The 25,425-nt window shown below is 34.9% G+C and overlaps 2 protein-coding genes across 3 annotated transcripts in view; both read right to left on the bottom strand.

Moving 5' to 3' along the window:
* Positions 1 to 8,506, bottom strand: part of LOC148944914 (tubby-related protein 3-like) — a 197,710-nt gene extending 189,204 nt beyond the window's left edge. Inside the window, exon 1 of one of the 2 annotated variants that reach the window (XM_089098718.1) lies at positions 8,453 to 8,506. The gene's annotated coding sequence lies outside the window, so the exon portion shown is untranslated. Of the gene's footprint in view, positions 1 to 8,432 lie in introns of both variants that reach the window. The other variant, XM_089098719.1, reaches the window with a different exon arrangement.
* Positions 8,507 to 15,753: 7,247 nt separating this feature from the next.
* Positions 15,754 to 25,425, bottom strand: part of LOC148944918 (uncharacterized) — a 37,787-nt gene continuing 28,115 nt past the window's right edge. Inside the window, exon 6 of the mRNA XM_089098533.1 lies at positions 15,754 to 17,766. Coding sequence (XP_088954659.1) covers positions 17,603 to 17,766 — 164 coding nt within the window. The 3' untranslated portion in view covers positions 15,754 to 17,602. The remainder of the gene's footprint in view (positions 17,767 to 25,425) is intronic.

Raw genomic sequence — 25,425 nt, forward strand, 5'->3', positions numbered from 1 at the left:
CGAATTGAAGGCGCTTGCTGAAGAATTTTTGTCCACGAAAGATCCATCAGCTTTCCTGTAGCGACAAGGGGGGGACTGTTTGAGTTTCTTGTGGGAAAGAGCTTTATTAACTACAGTCCAAACTTTTCGCAAATTCCCCTTACACTCATCAATTCGACGCGAAAAATATAGCTTTTTGGCTGCACGTACTGAAGAAGTAAGCACATTTTTATAAAGTTTATACTTCAAAAGATCATCCTGTGTCTTACTTTAACATGCAGCCTTGAACAGAGACACCTTCATATGTGTAGCATTGATCAGACCTCTAGACATCCATGGACATTTAGGTATGGAATTCCTTGGCCTCTTTCTAAGAGGAAAGTGCTTATGCAACAGAGCTCCCATACGACACAAAAATTAATTCGTTGCACAATCAACGTCATTAGCTTCAAGAACACTAGACCAATCATTACTCTGAAGACTATGTATCAAATTAGAAATTTCTTTATCTGTGGAAGTTCTAAAAGAAGACTCACCCTGCTCATCCACAGCAATCTCAGTTTGAGGCACAAAAAGTGAAACATAAATAGGGAAGTGATCAGAAAGATCATTAAAAACAAGACCAGAAGTAAACTTCAAACTAGAAAAATGAGAAATGAAAATATTGTCTATTAAAGTGGCAGAATTTCTAGTCGGGTCAACACGAGAAGGAAAAAAAATTGAAGGAAGTAGACCAGCAGAAGAAAGCACATCAAAGAGATGGTCACAATCATCACTTCATCCAATATTTTACCTATTACAATTAAAATCTCCCAAAACACAAATACATTTTTTAGAGAAAGACCCCACACAAGAAAGTTGATCAAGCAAATCACAGAACAGATCTGTTGGAAAAGGAGGGGACTTATAAACAAACAAACAATATCACATGCAAACTGGCTTTTCAGATCAATAACAAGAGAGTAAACCGTCCTACTATTCGACACTACTGGTGTAAACAAGGATTCAAGGTCAGACCTTCTACTAAACTCAATATCAGACTTTATAAATAAAGAAATACCCCCTGAGCACTTTGTTACCATTCTGGGGATATGGACAGCAACATAACCATGCATATCATAGGCTGTAAAATTTTCACCATCAGATAACCATGTTTCTGTTAAACCTATTACATCAAAAGGGAAAGAATTATCAGACCACAAATACGATTTCAGACTATCCCACTTATCTCTTATCCCACGCACATTCAAACAAAATACATTAAACCTACTATTTAAAGACAGTGAGAGTATAATTTTATCACAATAATAAATGGTAGTGTGATAATTACAGCTAGAATTAACCATAGATTCAAGGATAGAGTCAAGCGTGAGAGTCTCTTGTTTACCAGCCCTAATTGGTTGATCAAATATAACCGAATTAAGAATAGAAGAATTCAAAAGAAAAGAGAAATCACCCATAATTATCACACATAATAAATATACACATAGAAATATAAGTGGGATGGCACAAATTATCCAAAGTATTGGACCAAAGTATAATGTGACACCAGTTACTATTACATGAGCTGCAAGTGTGCTGGACTGACGAAAAAATAATAGAAGTTAGGCTACATGAAGGTGAGAGGATCACAAAAAGCATAAAAAGATATCAGTAGAATGAAAGTAGAATCAAAGTATTGGCCCAGTTTATAATGTGGGACCAGAAAATTATGTAAGCTGTAACTGACATGAAAAAAAATATATATATATATATATATAATAGTAGTCAGCCTACCTGAAGGTGATAGGATTACAGACAAATATAAATGATTATCAATGGAATGACACATATTATTCCAAATATTAGCCCAAAGTATAATATGAGTATTAAAACGTAATGAGAGCTGCATATATACTGACATTACAAAAATATGATAGAATTCAGGGTACAAAAGGGTGATAGCCTCAAAAAATAAGATAAAGAAATATCAATGAGATGGCATATATTATTCAAAATATTGACCAAAAATATAATATGGGACCAGTCAAAATTATGCAAGTTGCATGTGTGCTGACATGAGAAAAATATGATAGAATTCAGGTTACAGGAAGGTGATAGGATCACCAACCCAGATAAGGAAATAATAGTGGCATGGCACATATTCATCAAAATATTGGCCCCAAGTATAATGTGGAACCAGTCAAGATTATATGAGCTGCAATTATGCTGAAATGACAAAAATATGAAAGAAATCAGCCTGCATAAAGGTGATAGGATCACAAACAAACATAAAAAAAATAAATAGATAAATAAATAACAGTGGGATAACAAATATGATTCATAATATTTGCCCAAAATGCAATATAGGACCAGTGAAAATTATATGAGCTGCAAGTGTGCTGACATGACAAAAGTATTATAGAAGCCAAGCTATATGATGGTGAAAGGATCATAAACAAACATAAAGAAAAATCAGTGGGAAGGCACATATGATTATAAGTATTAGCACAAACTATAATGTGTGACCACTTGATATTAAGGGGGTTACAAGTATAATGACACGACAAGAATATAATGTAAATCAGACAACTTGAAGGTGACAGAATCATGAGCAAACATAAAGAAATATTAGTGGGAAGGGACATATCATCCAAACTATTGGCACAAAGTGTAATATGGTACCAGTCTAAATTATGTGAGGACAGTAAAGAATAATAGAGGAATATTTTAAGAACAGCAAGTAAATCCCTACAGAAACAATGCAATATATTATAAGAAAATAAATCTAAATCCATCACTTTAATTTTTCTACATTTGCAGCACATAAATCAATTTCACTCTGATTATTAAACTTAACCACTCTTCCAGATTGGGTTTTATACAGGATATCACCTTTACTGGACCAAACATTACGTAAGCCAAGCTTTGACTTTGCATATGAAAGAAGTTGTAAGCGTGGTTTTGTAAGTGTCTCTGAAAATAGAATCCCTGATCCTTTCAAATCCTTCTTTTGTCTGAGAAGCAGTTGACGAACTCGTAAGTTGCAAAATTCAACAACTATGGGTCTGGGTTTTGCAGATGGTTTACCAGTTCTTTTGGCTGATACAACATCAGACTGAATAATTGGTATGCCAGGAAACTTCCCAGCACATAGTGACAGGAATTGACTTTCAGTGTTTTCAATGGAGGTCTCCTCTTTCACCCCAAAGACAATAATTTGGTTGCTCAAAGCCTGCTGTTCAAAATGGTCATTTAATCTTGCCAGGTTGGACTGGATAGGCTGGAAAGTGTTTTTAAGGTCTATCAAGGATGACTCTAAAGTAGCCAATGTAGATTCAACAGAAAATATGCGTCTGTTATAGCTTTCAAGAGTTTTATCCACTAGATTACTAAGATCTAGGTTGAGAACAGCATACACCTCCTGCTTGATTGCATCCAGCTTATCTGAAGAGATAGTGACATTATGTTGCATGAATGTCTGTTCCTCCTTCATTTTAACCACTGCCTCATCTACCTGGGAAGAGATCTTAGCCAATACAAGGTCATCAAGTAACCCTTTCACTGAAGATTGTAGGTTGTCAGGTTGTAGTGAATCTGCTAACATTTTATGTTTGATTTTTATGCTATATATGTTGTTAGTGAGCATGAGTAGTCGCTTTGAAACAGATTCTTATCCAGAGAATTAGATTGAACTCTCAGACCTTAGTTCACGAGGTAGCTTGAGTTGACTTTTCATTTCCTATCTGAAGTAAACAACAAAACAGGAACAGAATAAGCAGTGGTATAAGACAGTTTGGGTAGAAGGCAGGATATAGTCCACAATGAAGTAACAAATTTCAAATACCAAAGCAGGGGATTGTGAAATTTGAAGAATAGAAAGCAATCAGCAAAAAAACATCAAGCATCAACAGTAGCAGTGGCATAAACCCAAGGATTGGTTACTGTAGTCAAATTACAAGTTAAAATTGGTATAGGTCTCACCTGATGAGTCCCCTCTCACACCCCAGGGGCGGGGGCTGCTATGTGTGCCTGCCTTTACCCACTGGTAGGCAGGCAGAACCAGTACTTCAGGAGGCTTAAAGTGTTGCTGGTTATGCCAGAAAACTTCAAATTCTGATCTGATAACCGCGTCTTTTCCTTATTTTCCTTACAAATCAAATTTCCCTTATTTTCGAGAAAAAGCCTGAAATCTCTCAAAAATCATTATGTATACTGCTATAATAGCAGGATACATAAAAAGCCATCTGTTTAACTTCATTCATAATGCTTTACAATAGAATGATATATTAAAAGTCATCTGTATGACTTTATTTACGTTTGCACTATAATAACAGGAGACGAAAAAAGTAATCTCTATGACTTTATTCATGATGCTTTACAGTAGAATGATATATTAAAAAGACATCTGTATGACATTATTTATGTTTGCTCTATAATAGCAGGAGACATAAAAAGTCATCTGTATGACTTTATTCATTATGTTTTATAGTAGAATGATATATTAAAAAGTCATCTGTATGACTTTATTTAGGCTGCTCTATATATGAAATCCTGTAGGCCTATGCTATAAAAAGCCATTTGTATGACTTCTTGTTGTTTTCTCTATGTAGGCTACTTGAAGGTGGTATAAAAAGTCATCTGTATGATTTTATTGAAGTCTGCTCTATAAAAGAAAGGCATAAAAGGTCATATGTAGGACTTTATTCATGTTTTTTCTATAATAGGATGAGGGATAGAAAGCCAACTATATGACTTTATTTATGTTTGTTCTATACTAGCAGGATACATAAAAAGTCATCTGTATGACTTTGTTCATATTGATCTATGGTAGAATGATATATTAAAAAGTCATCTGTATGACTATTTATCTTTTCTCTATAATAGCAGAAGACATAAAAAGTCATCTGTTTGACTTTATTCATAATGCTTAATAGTTGAATGATATATTAAAAAGTCATCTGTATGACTTTATTCATAATGCTTTATAGTAGAATGACATATTAAAAGTCATCTGTATGACTTTATTTGTGTTTGCTCTATAATAGCAAGAGACATAAAAAGTCATCTGTATGACTTTTTTCATTATGCTTTATAGTAGAATGATATATTAAAAAGTTATCTGTATGACTTTATTTAGGCTGCTCTATATATGAAATCCTATAGGCCTAGGCTATAAAAAGCCATCTGTATGACTTTTTGTTGTTTTCTCTATGTACTAGCAGGTGGTATAAAAAGTCATCTGTATGACTTTATTGAAGTTTGCTCTATAAAAGAAAGGCCTATGTAGGACTTCATTCATGTTTGCTCTATAATAGCCAAGTATGAGGTATAATAGGTAATAATATGAGGTAAATAGCCAAGTATGAGGTATAAAAAGCCATCTGTATGACTTTATTCATAATGCTTAATGGAAAAAATCTTCTGTATGACTTTATTTATGTTTGCTCTATAATAGCAGGAGACATAAAAAGTCATCTGTATGACTTTATTCATTATGCTTTACAGTAGAATGATATATTAAAAAGTCATCTGTATGACTTTGGTAAATGATCCTGAGTCACTCATTGATATAGAATCGCAACCCCCATTTGGAAATAGTGATCACATAGCTATAAAATGCCGATTTTGATTGTACCCACAGACATCGAATCTAACCAGACATGTGTATACAAACTACAATCAAATCAGGCGTGAACTCTGTCAGTGCGATTGGTCATTTGTCGAAACGATGGAGGTAGAGGACACATGGGAGAAAAATATGTTGTTAGACACCATCAGTGGAAATACAACTACCACGTGGAGACGAAAACCGAAAACTCTTCCCTTTATGACCAGAGAAATGAAAACTGCAAGGAACAAGAAGAAGAAACTGTCAAAGCTCATAAATCAGGACCCCCACAGAACGGACTACCTGGTAAAGTTCAAAGCCGCAAGGAACAAAGTTCAATCCCTGTCCAGAGAACTGATAGATAAATACGAGGAGGCCATCGCAGCAACCTCAAAAACCAATCCCAAGAAGTTCTGGAAATATGCCTCAGCACATAAGCCTGGTAGACACACGGTTTCGGAGCTGGTTTGTAATGGAGCCCAGTCAAACAACCCCCAAGAAATTGCTGATGCCTTGAACCACCAGTTTACATCAGTCTTCACACCCACAGACAAAGCCCCCCTGCCAACCCCACCATGCTACGAAATCACCACTCAAATATCACCAATAAGAGTAGATCAGGCTGAGCTTAAATCTTGGCTTAAAAAGCTTAATCCAAATAAGTCTGTTGGGCCTGATGGAATACATCCACAACTCTTAAAGGAAGCTCATTCCCAACTAGCAATGCCCCTCTCAAGACTCTTCCAGAAATCTATTGACACTAAAGTCATACCAATGGACTGGAAAGTAGCCCATATCTTGCCAATAAATAAAGGAGGATACAAGAGCAAAGCTTGTAGTTATTGGCCAATCAGTATTACGTCTGCTGATGGGAAAATCCTAGAAGGTATTGTCAACACTGCCGTTCTTAGACATTTGATCACAAATAACCTTCTATTGAAACAACAACATGGTTTCCGACCAGGCAGATCAGTCAAAACCAATCTGATTGACTCGTATAATTACATAACTGAGCTCCTTAATCAAGGTCTCCCAGTGGATATGATCTTCCTAGACTTTGCTAAAGCCTTCGATAAAGTCTGCCATCGAAGGCTTCATTTGAAACTGAAGGCACTTGGAATTAAAGAGGGAGTGGTGGACTGGATCACATCTTTCCTAAAGGGAAGGAAGCAGCAGGTCAGAGTTTTTGGTGAAGGTGGCTGAGCTTACTACTCCAAAATAGCTGAGGTCTTAAGCGGGGTTCCTCAAGGAACAGTTTTGGGACCTACACTCTTCAATGTATATATTAATGATGCTCCAAGAAGCGTTACAAGCAAGCTTAGCCTGTACTTTGACGACTCGAAGCTCATTGGTCCTGTTGGAACTCAGCAAGGTGTGACCTCAATACAGCCAGATCTTGACAGCTTTGGCGAATGGGCCAAGATATGGAGGCTTGAGTTTAATGTCGAAAAGTGCAAGGTTCTCCATTTTGGAAGAAATAACCCACAATGGCAATACTTGATGTCAGCAAATGCTGGTGTGAGACAGCCACTCTCTGAGAGTCCCTCTGAAAGAGATCTGGGGGTCGTTGTAGACAAAGACCTTAATTTCAACTGCCACATCCAAGCTGCAGTAGCAAAGGCAAACCAAACTCTTGGTTTCATCAAACATACAATGACAAGTAGATCCCCTGCAATAATCATAAAACTTTACAAGAGCCTGGTGAGACTGAGATTAGAATTTGGAATGTGTGTTGCCACGCCAATTAATAAAACAGACCAGATGGCTCTTGAGTCTGTCCAAAGATGGGCGCCAAAATGCGTAAAGGGGCTCAGAGACAAAGAGTATGAATACCGACTGCAGAGCCTCAAGCTACCAACTCTGACATACTGTCAGCAAAGAGGTGATATGATAATGACCTACAAACTGCTCAAGTCTGACGACAAGGACCTCTTTCAGCCTGCCCAGTTGTCAAGAACCAGGGGTCATTCAGTGAAGCTTTTTCGGAAGCATGCTAATACAAGGAAGAGGAACCATTTCTTCTCCAACCGCATCATAAGCCTCTGGAATGATCTGAGCAAAACAACAGTGTGTTCACCATCCGTTGACAGTTTCAAGCCAATCTCGATAAGGAATGGGAAACCAAACTATGGCTCATGCAATAGGATGAAGCTGATGTCCCGCAGCCCTATCATCACTAACTGGCGTAAACTGGACTTGTCCATATTGCTAGCAAGTGCGATTTAAGGTAATGACTTTATTTAGGCTGCTCTATAGGCTATATGAAATCATGTAGGCCTAGGCTATAAAAAGCCATCTGTGTGACTTTTTGTTGTTTTCTCTGTGTATCAGTAGGGTAGGCTGATACAATTTTATTTTTTTTGTATGACATTTTAGTGGATCATATATGAAATAAGAAAACCAAAAAGTCTTCTATATAACTTTAAAATACTTCTCTATAGTAATTTGATGTTTAAAAATTCATATAGGCTAGGCCTAGAAGACTTTATATCATTCTCCATGTTTAAAGGAAACACAATATTGTATTTTTTTAACTTTATAGTACTTTCTATATAAAGGTAAATGACAATATTTGTTGCTTAGAGTATAAAGAACCAATGACTTTAATAGTCAAACATTGCTCATCCCCTTTTCAAAGATAGGACAGCCAAAAGTAGCTAAAGCAGAATTTTACCGTTTCATTTTCCTAGCCTATCCCTTTTGAAGGATAGCCAAAAGTAGCTAAAGTAGAATTTTACCATAATATAAACAAGGTAAAATTTACCATAGCCTATAGTCTAGGCCTAATCTTGGAAATTTTGATCGTCAAGCACAATAGCATACTTAATAATTAAGAAACCTTAAATTACATTTTAAAACTTACGTTGACTCTCTAAACCATACCTCAATGTGTTTAACAGAGACACGCAGGCCTAATTTGCTTAATTCTAAACCACATGTTCACGTTTATTTGAATTTCCCGGCTTTATTTGCAAAGTTGCTCAGACTGATGAGAGTCGAAAATCAAGAAGGAAATATTTCTAGTCAAAAGATACAATAAGAGCAGAATCCAGCTTGCAGATACAATCAGAAGAACCAAAGAATTTGAACAAAATGAAAAAGCATTCACCAAAAAAGCACTTCGCGGTTCATATTATTGACTTACGAATAAAGTGAAAATACCATTCGACGCCTTTTTTTATGCTCTTTAGGAATATAATAACCATTTTTGTCGAAAATGAATTTTACCCCCCACCCCTATATATACCAATTCAGGGTATATACGTGGGGTGGGGGTAAAGTTTAAACTTACCGCTCATTTGAATCAGAAATAATCTTTAGCCCCACCCACCCTAATGTGCAAATATATACCCTGAATTCATGTGTATATATATATATATATATATATATATATATATATATATATATATATATATATATATATATATATATATATATATATATATATATATATATATATATATATATATATATATATATATATATATATATATATATAGGGATGGGGGTAAAATTCATTTGCGACAAAAATGATTATTATATTTGAAAAGAGCATAATAAAAGGCATCGAAAAGTATTTTTAGATTATGTGTAAGTCAGTAACATGAACTGCGAAATATTTACCCAAAAAACTGTAAGTTTTCTGTTTTTATTGTTGTATTTTCGTGACATTTGCAAAAATTAGCCTTAATTGATAAATGTGATCACAAACACGGTTGTTTTCAGCAGGGGCGTAATTTGCTATGCGGTGAGGGGGGTGGGCAACTGCATCTCCCAGACCTCAGCCTGCCCTATATCAAGTCAGCCCTATGTCTTCCCTAGGCCAGAACATAATTTGCACTTTACTGAAAAAAATTCAAATGGATGTGTATTGTCAGTTCAATATACATATACTGATATTTAGTAATCAAAATGTTAATATTATTTGATTTGTTAAAGTTATAAAAGTAAAGACATTTATATTTTTCATTAAAGTGCAAATTATGTTCTGGCCTTGGGAAGATGTAGGAATTTTGAGCCCTACTGATGTTAATTTCTGCTCGTTTTGAGTTTGACTCGGTTATTTATTGTAATTTCTGTTCGTTTTGGGTTTCATTTATTTATCGATGATGATTTGTGGTGGTTTCACACTTGGTAGATCATTTGATTTTATTTTTGCTTATTTTTGGTTTAATGGGGTTCATTGCTTTTTTTTTAAAATTTTTTTTTGTGGAAAGTTTTTTTAAGTTAATGAAGTACAATATCAATCAAGCTCAAACTGAGTGTGCTATACTTTGACCCAATATTAATAATTACGCTGAAACTTGACTAGTCCACCATTCCACAGATTCTTTAAAAAAAAAGGTTTGTTTGATGAATAATTTTAGTACATAATAAAATTGACAGTTTTTTTAAGGTCCCTGTGGCATAATATGTACCGGAGCGTCACTATCCAAAAGTTTTGGAGAGGGGTATGACAATTTACTCACTGCGGGTCATTTTTCCCGACTACTTTAATGTCATCAATAATTAAGTAACATCCGTTTCTTCCTTGTCTCATAACCTGAAAAATAATCGTTTCTTATATTGTCTTGCTGTAAGAAGTATTCGTACAATTATAAGTAAGCTGGCAGGGATGTATCAAACAGTGTTGGATAGTTTTGACACGCGAAAGGTATTGGATAGTAAGCCCTTGAATTTTGCCAATAATGCCTCAGTTTAACTAATTTTGTCATTTTAAATATCAAATCGCTATCATAAGAATCCAATGAATTAATTTTGTTAATTGAGTCAAATATAATCTAAAGGACCCATATTTTACAGTTTATATGTTCATTTTACAGAAGTAGCAATATCATAAAAATGATCCCTTTTTCTTTTCGTAAATTTCTCACGTGACATTAATTGACAGACTATTCGAAGTTTTATGCTAAGCCAACGATGTAGCTGTTGTTTTCAATGATTTCAATGGAACAGTTTGTAAAGATTTAGGTATTTGAACTATGCCAATCTCATAACCTTGTCGTTAGTCAGCTATTTCCAACGTAAAGCCATCCACCAGTACACGCGGCATATAACAAAGGACACAAAAAGATGACTGACTATGTCTTTGTTTCCACACGCTGGAACACATCACTTTTGAGCTGTAAAATCTACAGATCAGAAGAGCTTAGAATTGCAGCGAAGTTGTCTGTTTTTTTTTTCTAACAAGGACAAGTGCCGCAGCGTAGCTAGTGTTTAACAAAAGGATTTTCCTAAAGAAATCTTGGTTAACTAACGATATACTGTAGGTCATGAACATGGGCATAATTTCAGCATTTCGACCCGGAGGAGAGGATACACATACGGGGGTCTGGAATACCCTTCATGAGACGGTAAAAAAATAAAGGGGGCGAGGGTTTGTCCCAAACCTTGAACAGCACCTTTTTCTCCAAACAGTAACGAAGAGAATTTACTATTTAGTAAAGAGACTATTCAGTTGATTTAAAAAACATTATATAAAACATAATGATTAATACACACATCAAAGAAACATAAAATTAAGTTGGCAGCCTGCTTCTGCCCCCCGTCCAGTGGTGAAGGCTCGCTGGTTGCTTCTCGGTGACCAGGTGTATGGCAAGTATCTATTTTTAACACTTACCCTACCTATCAGACTTGAAACAAAACTATCGCTATTGTAATTTTTGTCGTATTGACGTTAATTCAAGAAAAAGTTAATTTAAAATATATCTCTTAATCCAGGCCAATTTAATGTTTAACCAAAAGGTAAGCCTGACATCACATAAATTAGTTTGTCCATCATTTTTAGATTTACTCAATAAATTACAGTATTTCCCAAATTACTGCCCCCTACCTCTCAATGACGCCTACTGTCATAGAGTAAAGACGGTGGAAAGACTTCTAGAGGACATGACCACCTATCGAACGCCGAGCGGGGTGTAAAATGTACTCATTCATCGGGACCAAACCAAGTTTGTTGCAAGGAAAGTCCGCACAATCGAACTAACAGCAGGAAGAGACATGGGTAGCCTGTTGTTCAAGCACCTTCGAGATCTCACAGAAACCAAAACTCCCACATCGATACGGGTGTTATCCGAGGATGGGACACTTCTATTGTTGAGACATTTGTTTCTTTTTGCAAAACAACTTTAGAGTCCTCAGTAAATGGTTTACCAATTAAATGTTTCCAGGCCAATTTAATGTTTAACCAAAAGATAAGCCTGACATCACATAAATTAGTTTGTCCATCATTTTTAGATTAACTCAATAAATTACAGTATTTCCCAAATTACTGCCCCCTACCTCTCAATGACGCCTACTGTCATAGAGTAAAGACGGTGGAAAGACTTCTAGAGGACATGACCACCTATCGAACGCCGAGCGGGGTGTAAAATGTACTCATTCATCGGGACCAAACCAAGTTTGTTGCAAGGAAAGTCCGCACAATCGAACTAACAGAAGGAAGAGACATGGGTAGCCTGTTGTTCAAGCACCTTCGAGATCTCACAGAAACCAAAACTCCCACATCGATACGGGTGTTATCCGAGGATGGGACACTTCTATTGTTGAGACATTTGTTTCTTTTTGCAAAACAACTTTAGAGTCCTCAGTAAATGGTTTACCACTATCTTTTAGGGAGGCAGTGAAATTAAGAAATACACACACAAGGACCTCGCTTTAAAAGGAGATACACTGGATATTTTTATAAGCCCTATTTATGATAATTCAATACAAAGAGATTTAGCATACATCCCTATTCATTTCAAAACAAGATCAATTAACCGTCTTAAAACAAATTAGGTCAGTAGAAAGGCTGCACTAATCGCTAGAGAAAGATGACTTGTCGAATCTAATTTTCAAATGGTCTTTCATTTGTTTGGCTTGTTTTTTGTTCAATCCCTTCTCTAGTTCGGTTTAAATTGCCTCAAAAATTAGTTTTTTTTCTGTTTATTCATTCCTTTTTTCCTTTCCCTTTTTTGGGCGCTAAGGACGGTTTTTTGGTGGTCTTTACCGAACTATTTTCTTTGCCTTTTGGTTTTTTCCACTAGCTAAAAACTGCTCTCGTTTGGTTTCTTAAATATTCTTTCTTCTTTTTTTGTTGAACGAATTTCTTGTCGACTTCCGCTCCTCGGTAATAGTAGCCAGCTTGAATCTCCTGATAATTGTAATACCCAGCCTCGCTGTAGAACATCTGAAGTAGATACTCCTCCAGGGCAGCCATTCAGCCCCTCATAAATCAGGAGTACAATAAACGGTTAAAAAGCAGTAGAACTGCTGGTATGCATGACTAGGTATCAGGGTTGCTAATATACGTGGGACCTGCAATAGTCCCAAACGTTTATTTACTCAGACTCTAGATGTTCTACTTCTTCCTGAGCAGTCCCCTAAAACATCTAAGGTATCTTCTACTTTGGACAGATTGATCTACTACCTTTGGTGGAAAACGAACATAAGCCGTGCAACCAAACTGCATATTTTCAACCCCCTAGAGCATGAAGATGACCAATGGTTAGACTTCGTCAGTAACTCAGAGTTGCTCCAGCTCTCTAAGCAGTCTTGGTTTTCAACCCAAACAACCAGACGAACCCAGCAGTGGTTTGGGCACCTGCTTGAATGCTTCAAAGCCATCCCGCAAATATACTCTACGACTTTCATCCAATCACAGCTGGCTAGAAGTGACCCCATGGTCAGCTGAAGAAATGATGGTGTGACAGCCAGTTCAAGTTAAAGATAATTTTTTAAACCACATTGGCTTGACATAATATAAAGAAAGAAAACGATTAAGAATGGGGGCAAAAATCCAAAAATTAGAACTGCCATCGACGGATACTAGCGCACAACTGAGAAATAAAAGAAAAATTCATTCACTCAAACAAACGAACCAGCAAATAAATAAGTTGAAGAACTATGTCATCTGATTTTACTAATTGCAGTCCTTGCAGACGCCCTTTGATATCTAAGGGGTTGTTGACGTGTTTGATTATGTAATTGGGAAGGTGGTTCAAGGTTTATTTCAGAGATTACTAAAGTATCAGATTCTCTTTTGAGAAAACCGAAATACGACTCATTTATTCTTAAATCATCAGAATCTCTGTTAAAGCTAGACCTAAATGTTGGTATTTATAAATTCCAACAGCACTAACGCATTACAGAGAAGCTGTGGAAATTTATAAATACCAAAATTTGGGTCTAGCTTTGAATAGAGATATAATTTTTTGGATCTCGTGCAAACCGCGGATATTAGTGAATGACTCGCCTTATGGTTGTTAGGTATTTGGTTTTAATTCTTATAATTTTTGACTTTTATTTATCTTTTAATTTTTTTTCATTAGTTTTTTATTGGTTTTTGTTTTTTCACATTGACTTTCCGCGTTTGTCTTTTTTCTTCAGTATTTTCCTTGAATATATTATTTTGTTCGATGAAGAGAGGCGGTTGTCCCCTCGAAAAATTCACTCTGTGTATTTTTTCTGTATTTTCGCTTGGCCTTAAAAAAACCGTATTTTTGATCGTTTTCTTTCTTTATACCAGTTTATCTTCATTGAAATCGAAAACATCTGACCTAGCAAAGCACAAACACTCGCATTGCGCAGAAGAAGATGTAGACGTCACTCTCCACGCCGAGCAGCACCTGGCAGGAGATACAATAAGTCGAGTAAGTATGTACCTGCTCGGGTGATAAAATATTTTTTGTACATTATCTGGCATCTGTTCAGATAATAAACCTCTGTTTTTATAGTTATTGTTTTGCAGTTTTCTGTTATAAGTATAGGTTTTGACCCGAAACCCAAATTCAGCGATGTTCGTTAATGATAATCATTTTAAGAATTAAAAGTATTCTGACTAGCTTAGACCCCTAAAGACTAGAGCAAACAGTATTGAAAATTTTTATTGCTTTCCTATTTTCTTTTGGCTAGAATATCATATGTGCTTTTACTGAAAAACTAAACAGCAGTTACGGTTTTAGGCCTCATAATCTGGGAAGCACAGTATACCACAGGAGTGTAAAGATATGAAATAAAAGGAACTCAAAGTCACAAATTGAAGGGGGAGCTGCTCCCCCCCTTCCCAGGCCTAGAATCGCCACTGCTAAACAGATTCTTTAATGGAAAGTTTTGGTCAGGCAATTAATTTTCTGTTAATTGATTGCAATATGTTTAAAAGAAATAAAGTATTAATGATAGTTGGTATCATGTGAGACTAATAAAACTATATTGATTGTTGTAAACAAATTTTTCCTAGAAATTTGAGCAGTATTTTGACTGATTTACGTGTTTCAACGAAAAAGAAGCATAGTTTAAGATATACTTAGAGTTTAGTAAAGATTGGATTATACTCAAGCATATAAAGTGTCTCGAGAGACTTAGGGAGGAATGGAATTAAAAAATATGATAAAAAAAAATGACGAAATCTGGTGCCATTTTAGAATAGTAAAGCTAAATTGATTGGTAGAAACACATCGATATCAAAAACAAACCTTTCTCTTGGATTTTTATATATATTTTAACTTTTTTACACATCATTTTGCTGCCTTTAGTTCTCAGATGGTCAAGAGATCCTATAAGAGCAATAGATAACCTCAAAATGACCAAGAGTCGAAAGGGACCCAAAATACTACCCTTCAAAGTTTAGGAGGAGAAGGCTGCTTCAGGCCCTTCAATTATATAGACCAAAGAATCTTTCAATTCAAACGCATAATTAGGCATCGCATTTTTGTGTCACCATGTTTTGATTTAGGCATGTCTTTTGACCATTAGAATCATTCCTGAAATGACACTCATGAGTAAAAGAAGAGGTGCAACTTTCCCGAACTTGTGATGGAGGGGGCTAGAAGAGGCTTGGTCCCATATGCAGACAGGCAACGGTGCATGAATATCATTTATACAAAGTATAGCAGGTCCACTTTTCCGATATAGTTGTGTATTGTGCTAAAATGAGCCGTTTACATAATTTTTGGCCCTTTTCTAAGAGGAAACAGAAATCATATTGCATCAGGAGGCGACCTTTTTGTTGCTTTTGACCGTTCTGACCACTATAAGACGAAGCAATGTCGAGCTCCAGGGGCATCAGGGGGTATAAAAGAGTAGTTTGGCGTCCTCCGATCGGTTTCGTGACCAAAAGATTTCTACTTGCTATGCAACTGGGAAAGCTAAGCCCTAAGCAAAGGTTATCGAATATTTATTTAACGAGCATATTACAAAAACAGAAAAAAGAAAAGGGGCTAATATAACTAAAAAAATAGAAAATCAGTGAAATTAGAAAGTAGTCAGTTCTTCTTTAAAATATGTTTTCAAACTGTCTAATGTTTAGAAACTATTCATTCCAAATTCTTTATTATAAATCTCTCCCTTCGTACAAGTAATTATGATCTACCTCACCTATCTGCACACAGGGTGGGGGGCTACCATCTCCCCTCCCCTTTAAGGACTTTTCAATTGTTCTAAATGCTTGGTCATAGAGGGCTGTCTGATAAGTTAGAAAGCCTTTTTCTTAAAAAAAAATAAAAAATAAAATGTACATTTCAAAAAATAAAGAAGAAAGAAGGTTCATTAATTCACCATTGTACTCAATTATATTTGCCAATCTTTTAGTAATGCATAGAAGTCCCCAGTCATACAAGGTCATATCTTTCAATAAAAATTTCAAAAGGCAGTTGACTTAAAACCTCATCTAAGTGAAGTCTCATCTTATAGGACGTTTTAGATTACCCTTCAAGAATTATATGAGCTTGGTTAGGATGAATGGCTTGGTTTACCATACCAGTCGGGCCTTTCACCGCCAGATCTCTGCTTTCTTTACTCTTTTGAAAACACCCTTATACATCATCCTGTGAATGTTTCTGCTTATAAGATCAAACTGTGAATGCAGATTTTTTTCCAATTTTTCTTCTGGCAAAGAAACACCCTTCTATGGACGAAAAGATGACAAACAACAATTGAGCAAAATGGGTGAGTGTCTATTTGGGAAACGACTATTCCTAAATCATGAAAAAGGGCTTCTGTGTAAGATAGGCAGCAAATCAATGACTGGCATCTATATGCGTCATGACTCTACAAACAACTTGATGCATTGGTAAAACGGGTACAGGGAACAGGAAGTTCTGTTTTGGAATACAAACTTTGAGTCATTATTGATAAGTAGGAAATTTAAAAGAGGTACATTTTCACCTTCTCAATGCTCCGACGGATCGGCAGGATGGATACAGAGGGGGGGGGGAGGGAGGTACGTTCTCAAGAGCAAACACTATTTTGAATCATAGTTGCTTATTGCTAACTGAAAAAATATAAACGGACGACTTGTTTTTATCAGAGCAGGAGCAACAAAACCAACGACAAGCAAAGGTACGCCAATTGGGGCTATGAAAGTAGAATTGCCCCCTTAGATTATGAAAAATATCATTTTTTGGTATTTGTATTGAAAGAAATTAGCCCACCCTCATCCCCCTGGATTTTAAGAAACACCTTTTTCTCAGTGGCGGATCCAGGATTTTTTTAGGGGGGGGGGGCAAAATAGGTTGATCCGATAAATTTGCGTAAGGAGCAAGCTTAATTAACACGAACTTGCAGTAATTATGTAAATTACACTACTTTGGACTATGTTAGGGGGAGCGCGCGCCCCCTTGCCCCCCTCTGGATTCGCCACTGCTTTTTCTTCTGTCTTAATGAAAAGAAATTTGAAAAAAAGATTGCACCGCTCAAGATTTCTGGAATTGACGCCCCTGCATTGCGTAGTTTCAGGAACCAAATAAGTGACAAATACCCGTTATTCGTTGCCTAGATTAATAGAGGTTAATCCATTTCTAATTGAAAATTTAGTACATATGCTGTAATTTTGTTTGAAGAAATCACTTGTTCAGCAAGACCAATATAAGCATATATGAAGCTATGAAGGTTTAAAATTTAATTTATTTTACTTAATTTTTTTTTTCAAAAAAAAATTCTACATGTATTTAGTCCTTTCCTTTGAACAGGCACTACATAAGCCAGTCACTTCAAAAATGACAAAAAGTGGGCCCCAAAAAGTATTTAAAACAATCAAAATCTTTGAAGAATTATTTATGAAACCGCAATTGCTGAACACTTTTCTTTTAAAGATACATAACCAGTATCAACATCATTTAATCCACTGGGCTCACTAACTGATTTTCTGAGTCTCTTGCTAGATGACAGTTTAGGCGTATTTTGAAGCTTGGTAATAATTTGTGCTTCACCAGATGGTTCTGAAAAATCAAAAAGCATTTAGCAGCACACAAGAAAGGCCGAAAAAGAGACAGAATTTAGAGAGAAAGAGAAAATATATACATTATGAAAGTGTTCGAAAACAACACGTCAAAAAAAACAAAAAAAAAACACATCTTTGGGAAAGTAGACAAAAAGTTTTGTACAGTATTCTGTCTTCAACACTATTTCAGAAATTCAATTATTTTAAGCGAATTAGCCTTGAAGTCTGATTACTTTCCGTAGGGACTTATTTTTGCGCTGGACACTATTTAACACTTTTTATGTCAAAAGGAGATATTCTCATGTGCTTGGACACAATCACATAAAAGGGCAAAAAAGTGACATATGTTACAAATTTGAAACATAAAATGCCAAAAAAGACACATTTTGCAAATTCATGACATGAAACAAAACACTCTCCAACTGACCATTTTGGTAAAAAAGAAAGAAATGTCACTTTTCACCGAAGTCGTTTTTTTTCTCGGTATATATTTTTTGAACATCCCAAAAAACCAAAAGAAACCCGAAAAACTTTTTTATTTTCCAAAACATCTAAAAGAAAATGTAAAAACAGTAAAACTATCATGTTTTTAATTTTTTTTTTTAAAGGTGAAACCGATTTTTTTTCCCCCTGTTATCTCAAGTCATCAGGTTCCAGATATGAAAACTTGGATATTTAAGTTTTAAACCATCATTTAATGATGACCTCCCTCCTCTCCTCTGGGAGAATCACACACAAAGTGTGTTATAATTCATATTGTTGCACTATTCATCATTAGACTACATTTGTATTAAATCGTTTCGCATTCTCAAGTGTACCGACAAGTAGCACCAACGAATTTTATTGGTTATTAATATGAAAACCAATTTCGAATCTCCATTAACTGGTTTAATAGAACTTGCCCTTTTAAATGGACCTAACCTAATTACATAAGAACGTTCCACAGATTGCTTTGATTATTTATTCTTCAGAAAACATTTTCACTGCATGCAGGTCAAAGAGACTTGTTTTCAATGTTCACAGTATGCAGCTTTTACGTTTTGATTGTACAGTATTTGTATTCTGTATACAGTATTTTGTCTTCAACATTAATTCAGGAATTCAATTATTTTAAGCGAATAAGCCAAGAACTCTGACTGGTTTCCGTAGGAACTTGTTTTTGCACTGACCGAAACACAGTTCAATTAATGCAAAAAAACTAGTCAGCGGCAAAACCGATTCTGGTTCTTAGAAACGTGGAGCATTTGCACGGAAACATCATAAAAAAAAAAATTGCTAAATTGATTGCATAAAATACGTATTTATTATTTTTCTTTGATAGAACCTAAGACATCAAACTTGCTCCTGGACATTATGTGCTAATACAGATGAATATGATGCTGACAAGACAAGGAACAGTGCTACAAAGTGTTCCAAATTTTCCAGAACCACTTGTCTGAACAATGCTAAAACAGCCTCATGGTTATAATGGGAATTCAGTAGCAAAGTAGCAATCGGCCGTTCCAGAAATCTACAATTTACTCGAGAGTGAAAAGTTGTAAATGCTTCAAATAATGAATAATAAAAAATCAATATAGATATTAAAACTGAATTGGCTTATAATTTTTTAATGATTTAATAGTTTGTTATTATTATTTACTGTTGTTACAATAACTTCGCTCGGGCCCTGGCACTTGGCACGCTTTATCGTATCATTCTTTAATTTTAAGTCATAGAGTGGCAAATCATTAATTTTGATTGAATTCAGAAATTTGGCGTGAATTCAATTCTTCCTTCCTGTTTATCTTTCACAGACACTAAAATAGCACGTTCCTTTATTCCATTACAATTTTGAAGTGTCTTCTAACTTCAGGTTTTGTGGTGCAACATTTTTGTTTACAATTCAATGTGATTCTCACTGTCGCTTGTTCCATAACTTTTGTTTTAGCTGTTCAAAGTCATTCGTTATCTTGTATAATTTACAAGCGTCATAGATAGCAAAAACGATACGACCATTCTTGGGAAAAAATGATGTAATTTGCTCTTCAAATGCAAATAAATGTGACGACATTCACATGAAACATGTTTTTCCGAAATTAAGCCTCTAAAAGACTTTTCCTAAATAATTTTAGTTTTCCTAATAATTTTCTAAAAGACCTTTCTAGATAATTTTTTTCAGGCCAGAAAATCTAAAAGTGCCAACTCCCCCCCCCCCCCAAAAAAAAACTCTGTTTTCGAGAAAAATACAGAAATAAATACACAATTATTACTCGCTTAAAGAGTAGATTCGTATTACAGCACAGGGTGTCCCAAAAAGAATGCCGGATGTGAATCTACTATAAATCAAATTTATCTATTTGAAAAAGAAAACAAAACACACCATTCTCTTCAGAGGATGTTGCAATTATAAATGAAACATATTATAGGACACATGACCCCCCCCCCCCTTTACTAGCCCTATAGGCACTTGTTCTGTCCATGAAATTATATGGCTGAGAAAATTTGCCTAATTTTCCATACATGGGGCAGCGAAAAACCTCTAAAAAGTCACAGAATCCTAATGAAAATCGCACCATCATATTCTGCATATAAGAGAAACCTACTATATATGTTTCAAGCTCCCATATGAAAAAATGTGGAATTCTGTGTTTTTTGCCAATAGAAAGATCACGGGCTATTTCTTCTGGCAGAAAATACAAAATTCAACATTTTTCCAGATGGAAGTTTGAAACCTTTCATGTCCTCTGATACACTGAATATGATGGTGTGGTTCTCTTAGGATTCCACGACTTTTTGGGGCTGTATCCTCCCTTAAGCAAAGATTCGACAAATTTTCTCAGGCTGCCTTTCATGGACATAATAAGTGACTATAAGTCTAGCATGGGGGTGGGGGCATACACTCAATATTATGTTTCAAGCATAATTGAAACATCTCCCGAAGAGACTAGTATGTTTTGTTTGCTTCTTTCAAATAAATAAATTTGATTTATAGCAGATTTAAATCTGGTGTTATTTTTGGGACACCCTGTGCATAATAATGTTGTCATAACAGTACTTTGTTATTAATTCATTATCAGATATTGACGTTGAATTGAATTAACATTGTCTTATTAGTCTACTTTATAAAACCATCTTTGCTTCATTAACAACATGGTAATTTCTTAAACTTAGAAATTTCAGTTAAACCCAAAAATTTATGTTACTTCTACAGGAGTAGCAGGACCCGAAATTTGTTTAAGCATTGGTAACCCATACACATTTTCAGCGTCTCAGCCTTGGATAGAGTTAGTAACGTCAAAATTTCGTAACGTCAAGTAACGTTGCGGCCGATAAGAGTACTTGGATGTAAAAAGAAAAAAAAAAAAAAAAAAAAAAATAATAACCGCGTAGCCTGGTTTGGTCATTTATTTTTTTAAACGGTGCAGTCAATATGATGACATGGCTTTCCTCCTTCCACAACCTAATTCACGAAAAAAGTAAGGAGTGAATCCTCATTGTTTGTTTCATTATTCGCTTTTTTTTTCTGGCTTATCAATACCGTATTGGCCCAGTTAAAGATAGGAATGGGGTGGCAATTAGCGATAAGACAAAAGCTAAAGCGAGATGGGCCGAACATTTTGAGAATTTGCTTAAACGAGATAGAGTTGCAGGAAAAAATATAGAGGAAAATGAAAAAGTTTGTGATACCTTGGATGTGAAGGAAGATTTGTTTTGTGAGGAGGACTTAGAAACAGTACTAAAAGGATTAAAGAATAATAAGGCTCCAGGTGCTGATAGGGTAGTAAATGAGTTTCTTAAATATGGTGGCTCTGAGGTTAGAAATAAGTTATTGAAGATTATGAATATGATTTTTGAAAAAAGGGTAGTACCTAACGATTTTAGGAAAACCTTAATTAAGCCACTTTATAAGAAAGGTGATAAAAGTGAGTGTGGTAATTATCGAGGCATTAGTCTGGTCTCTGTAGGTAGCAAATTGCTTAATAATATGATACTTTTTAGACTGAGAGATGCCGTAGACAAAGTTTTAAGAGAAGAGCAGTGCGGTTTTAGAAAAGGTAGAGGATGTGTTGACCAAATCTTCACTCTTAGGTTAATAATTGAGAAGTGCCTAAGTTTTCAAACACCTTTGGTCCTAAGTTTTATAGATTATGAGCAATCCTTCGATTCTGTTGATGGAAGAGATTTAGTAAATGTCTTATCCTTGTATGGTATACAAAACAAAAACATTAAAGTGATCAGGGCTATTTGCGAGAATAGCACAGCTGCGGTCAAGGCCGGAAGTGCGGTTATCAGCTGGTGTTGTATTAAATCAGGAGTTAAGCAGGTCTGCTTTCTATCCCCTTGTGCATGGGTTATTTTGATCGAATTTGCCTTAAGAAGCACAGGAAAGGCAATGTGAAAACACTGATTCAAATGGGGAGGAAAAAGTCTCCTGGACTTAGATTGTGATGATGATTTAAGCATACTAGATTATATTGTAAGCAAAATTAATGAAGTTTTAGAGGTTTTGAGAGTTCAGGGTGCTAGTATTGGTTTGACAATTAATGTTAGGAAGACTAAGTCACTATGGCTAGGAATAAGTGAAGATGAAACGGTGACGTTGGGTAATGAAAAGATTGATCAGGTGGGCAGTTTCACTTACCTCGGTAGTATTATTAGTAAAGATGGTGGGAGCAGTGAAGATGTTAAAAATAGAATAGCCAAGGCTCAGGGTGTTTTTTCACAGTTAAAAAAAGTCTGTAAGAATAGTAAGATAAGTCAGAAAACCAAGATTAGAAATTTAGAAGCTACAGTGAAGCTAGGGCTCAAATATGCCTCTGAAGTATGGGCACTCTGAAAGGAGGATCAAGATTTACTTGATGTTTTCAAGAGACATTGCTGAAGGATTGTTCTGGGTACCCGCCTGACTGACCGTATTTCAAATAATAGGCTATACGAAAAATGTGGTTCAATACCGCTTTCTAGGTCTATAATGAAAGAAAGGTTGAGGTGGTTAGGGCATGTTGTTCGGATGAAGGATGACAGATTGCCGAAGAATGTCCTTTTCGGCCAACCGTCTAGGGCTAAATGAAAAGCAGGTCGTCCTCGTCTGGGTTGGGAGGATGTCATAAAAAAACATTTAAAGGAAAGGGGACCTTCGTGGGCGTGTGTAAAAAGGGAGGCTTTGAATAGATTGGGGTGGAGGAAGAGCGTGCGTAGCTGTGTTGGCCTCAGGCGGCTTGGTGCTGCGGTGAGTTGTTGTTAGTTAGTTAGTTAGTTATCAATACCGTATGACATGACTGATACTACTTGGTTGAAGTCATTTAACTAAAAAAATCCTGGTTAAAATCAATTTATATGAAAATTTACATGGCAGTAATTACAGTTTCAAGATTTTAGGTTAGTTTGAATACAATATGGGTCAAAATGGAACCTCAAAAAGGATAGATCGAGCAGATTCTCAAGCGTCAGCAGTCGATACAGCAGCACAAAAAACGCAATTTACATGTGACTAATTTTAAATATTCAACTAAATTTAAAATAACTAAACTATACTAAAAACGTACACCCTATCTCTAGAGGTCAGTGTTGATTACGCCTATGCGTCTAGGCCATATTTAGAAAATCTTTAAGGCAAGGCCGTACCTATGGGGCATTTAAACAAATTTTTTTGTTGATACACAAAATTTTTTGATACACCCTTGCTTTAAGGTCATTTGGCCATTCAGTCCAAGCAAAATATTTACTTGTTTTTTTTAGTTTATTTTTGAAATCAAGATATTGCTTTTTTTTGGGGGGGGGGGGGCAATTTTAGGTTTAGGGGGGCATTGCAGTCTAAAATATAAAATTTTTCCAAAAACCCCTAGTTCGAATTTAAATTTTCGCTTCCTAAAACACTAAAAATATGTATTACATAAATTATATGTAGCATAATACAAAAAGGAAAATTCAAAGTGTAATTCGAAGACGTACCCGAGTAAAAATTTTTGTGCCGGCTAAATTTAAAATTGTATGATTCATTTTTAATCTTCACATATGTAAATATGTGTTTGATAAAGTTACATGTTTGTTTGATAAGGCATTTTTATGTACATGTGTTGTACATACATGTCACATGACAATTTAAATCAAATGGATCTTCTTTATTTTTCACATATTCTCATATATATTTGAACACATACGTGTACATATGTGTCGCTTATAACAATACAAATCATATGGCTCTTTTTATCTTCACATATGTACATATGTATTTTAAAAAGTTCCATTTGTGTTTGACAACACGTATACGTATATAAGTCTTGTACATATGTGTCACATATAACAATTTAAATTATATAGCTCTTTTTATCTTCTCATGTCTACATATATGTTTGACAACGTCACATATGTATTTGACAACACACATATATACCCATGTGTTTGTACATATGTGTCCAAATGACAATTTAAATTATGTGGTTTTTGAATCTTCACATATGTACATATGTGTCACATATAACAATTTAAAGTATACAGTTCTTTTTATCTTCTCATATCTACATATATGTTTGACAAAGTAACATTTGTACTTGACAACACATATACGTACCTATGTGTTTGTACGTATGTGTCCTAATGACAATTTAAATTATGTGGTTTTTTAATATTCACATACGTAAATATGTCAAATATAACAATTTAAATTATATAGTTCTTTTTATCTTCTCATATCTACATATATGTTTGACAACGTAACATATGCGTTTGACAACACATATACGTACCCATGTGTTTGTACATATGTTTCCTAATGACAATTTAAATGATGTATTTTTTTAATCTTCACATATGTGTCACATATAATAATTTAAATTATATAGTTCTTTTTATCTTCTCATATCTACATATATGTTTGACAAAGTAACATATGTATTTGACAACACATATACGTACCCATGTGTTTGTACATATGTGTCCAAATGACAATTTAAATTATGTGGTTTTTTAATCTTCACATATGTACATATGTGTGACGTATAACAATTTAAAGTATATAGCTCTTTTTATCTTCTCATGTCTAAATATATGTTTGACAAAGTAACATTTGTACTTGACAACACATATACGTACCCATGTGTTTGTACATATGTTTCCTAATGACAATTTAAATGATGTATTTTTTTAATCTTCACATATGTACATATGTGTCACGTATAACAATTTAAATTATATAGTTATTTTTATCTTCTCATATCTACATATATGTTTGACAAAGTAAAATATGTGTTTGACAACACTTGTGTTTGTACATATGTTTCCTAATGACAATTTAAATGATGTGTTTTTTTTAATCTTCACATATGTACATATGTGTCACATATAATAATTTAAATTATATAGTTCTTTTTATCTTCTCATATCTACATATATGTTTGACAAAGTAACATATGTATTTGACAACACATATACGTACCCATGTGTTTGTACATATGTCTCCTAATGACAATTTAAATTATGTGTTTTTTTAATCTTCACATATGTACATATGTGTCACATATAACAATTTAAATTATATAGCTATTTTTATCTTCTCATGTCTAAATATATGTTTGACAAAGTAAAATTTGCACTTGAAAACACATATACGTACCCATGTGTTTGTACATATGTTTCCAAATGACAATTTAAATGATGTGTTTTTTAATCTTCACATATG

Source organism: Artemia sp. Qi Xiang Cuo, chromosome 13, assembly GCF_049724085.1.
Source record: "Artemia sp. Qi Xiang Cuo chromosome 13, ASM4972408v1, whole genome shotgun sequence".
Lineage (NCBI taxonomy): Eukaryota > Metazoa > Arthropoda > Branchiopoda > Anostraca > Artemiidae > Artemia > Artemia sp. Qi Xiang Cuo.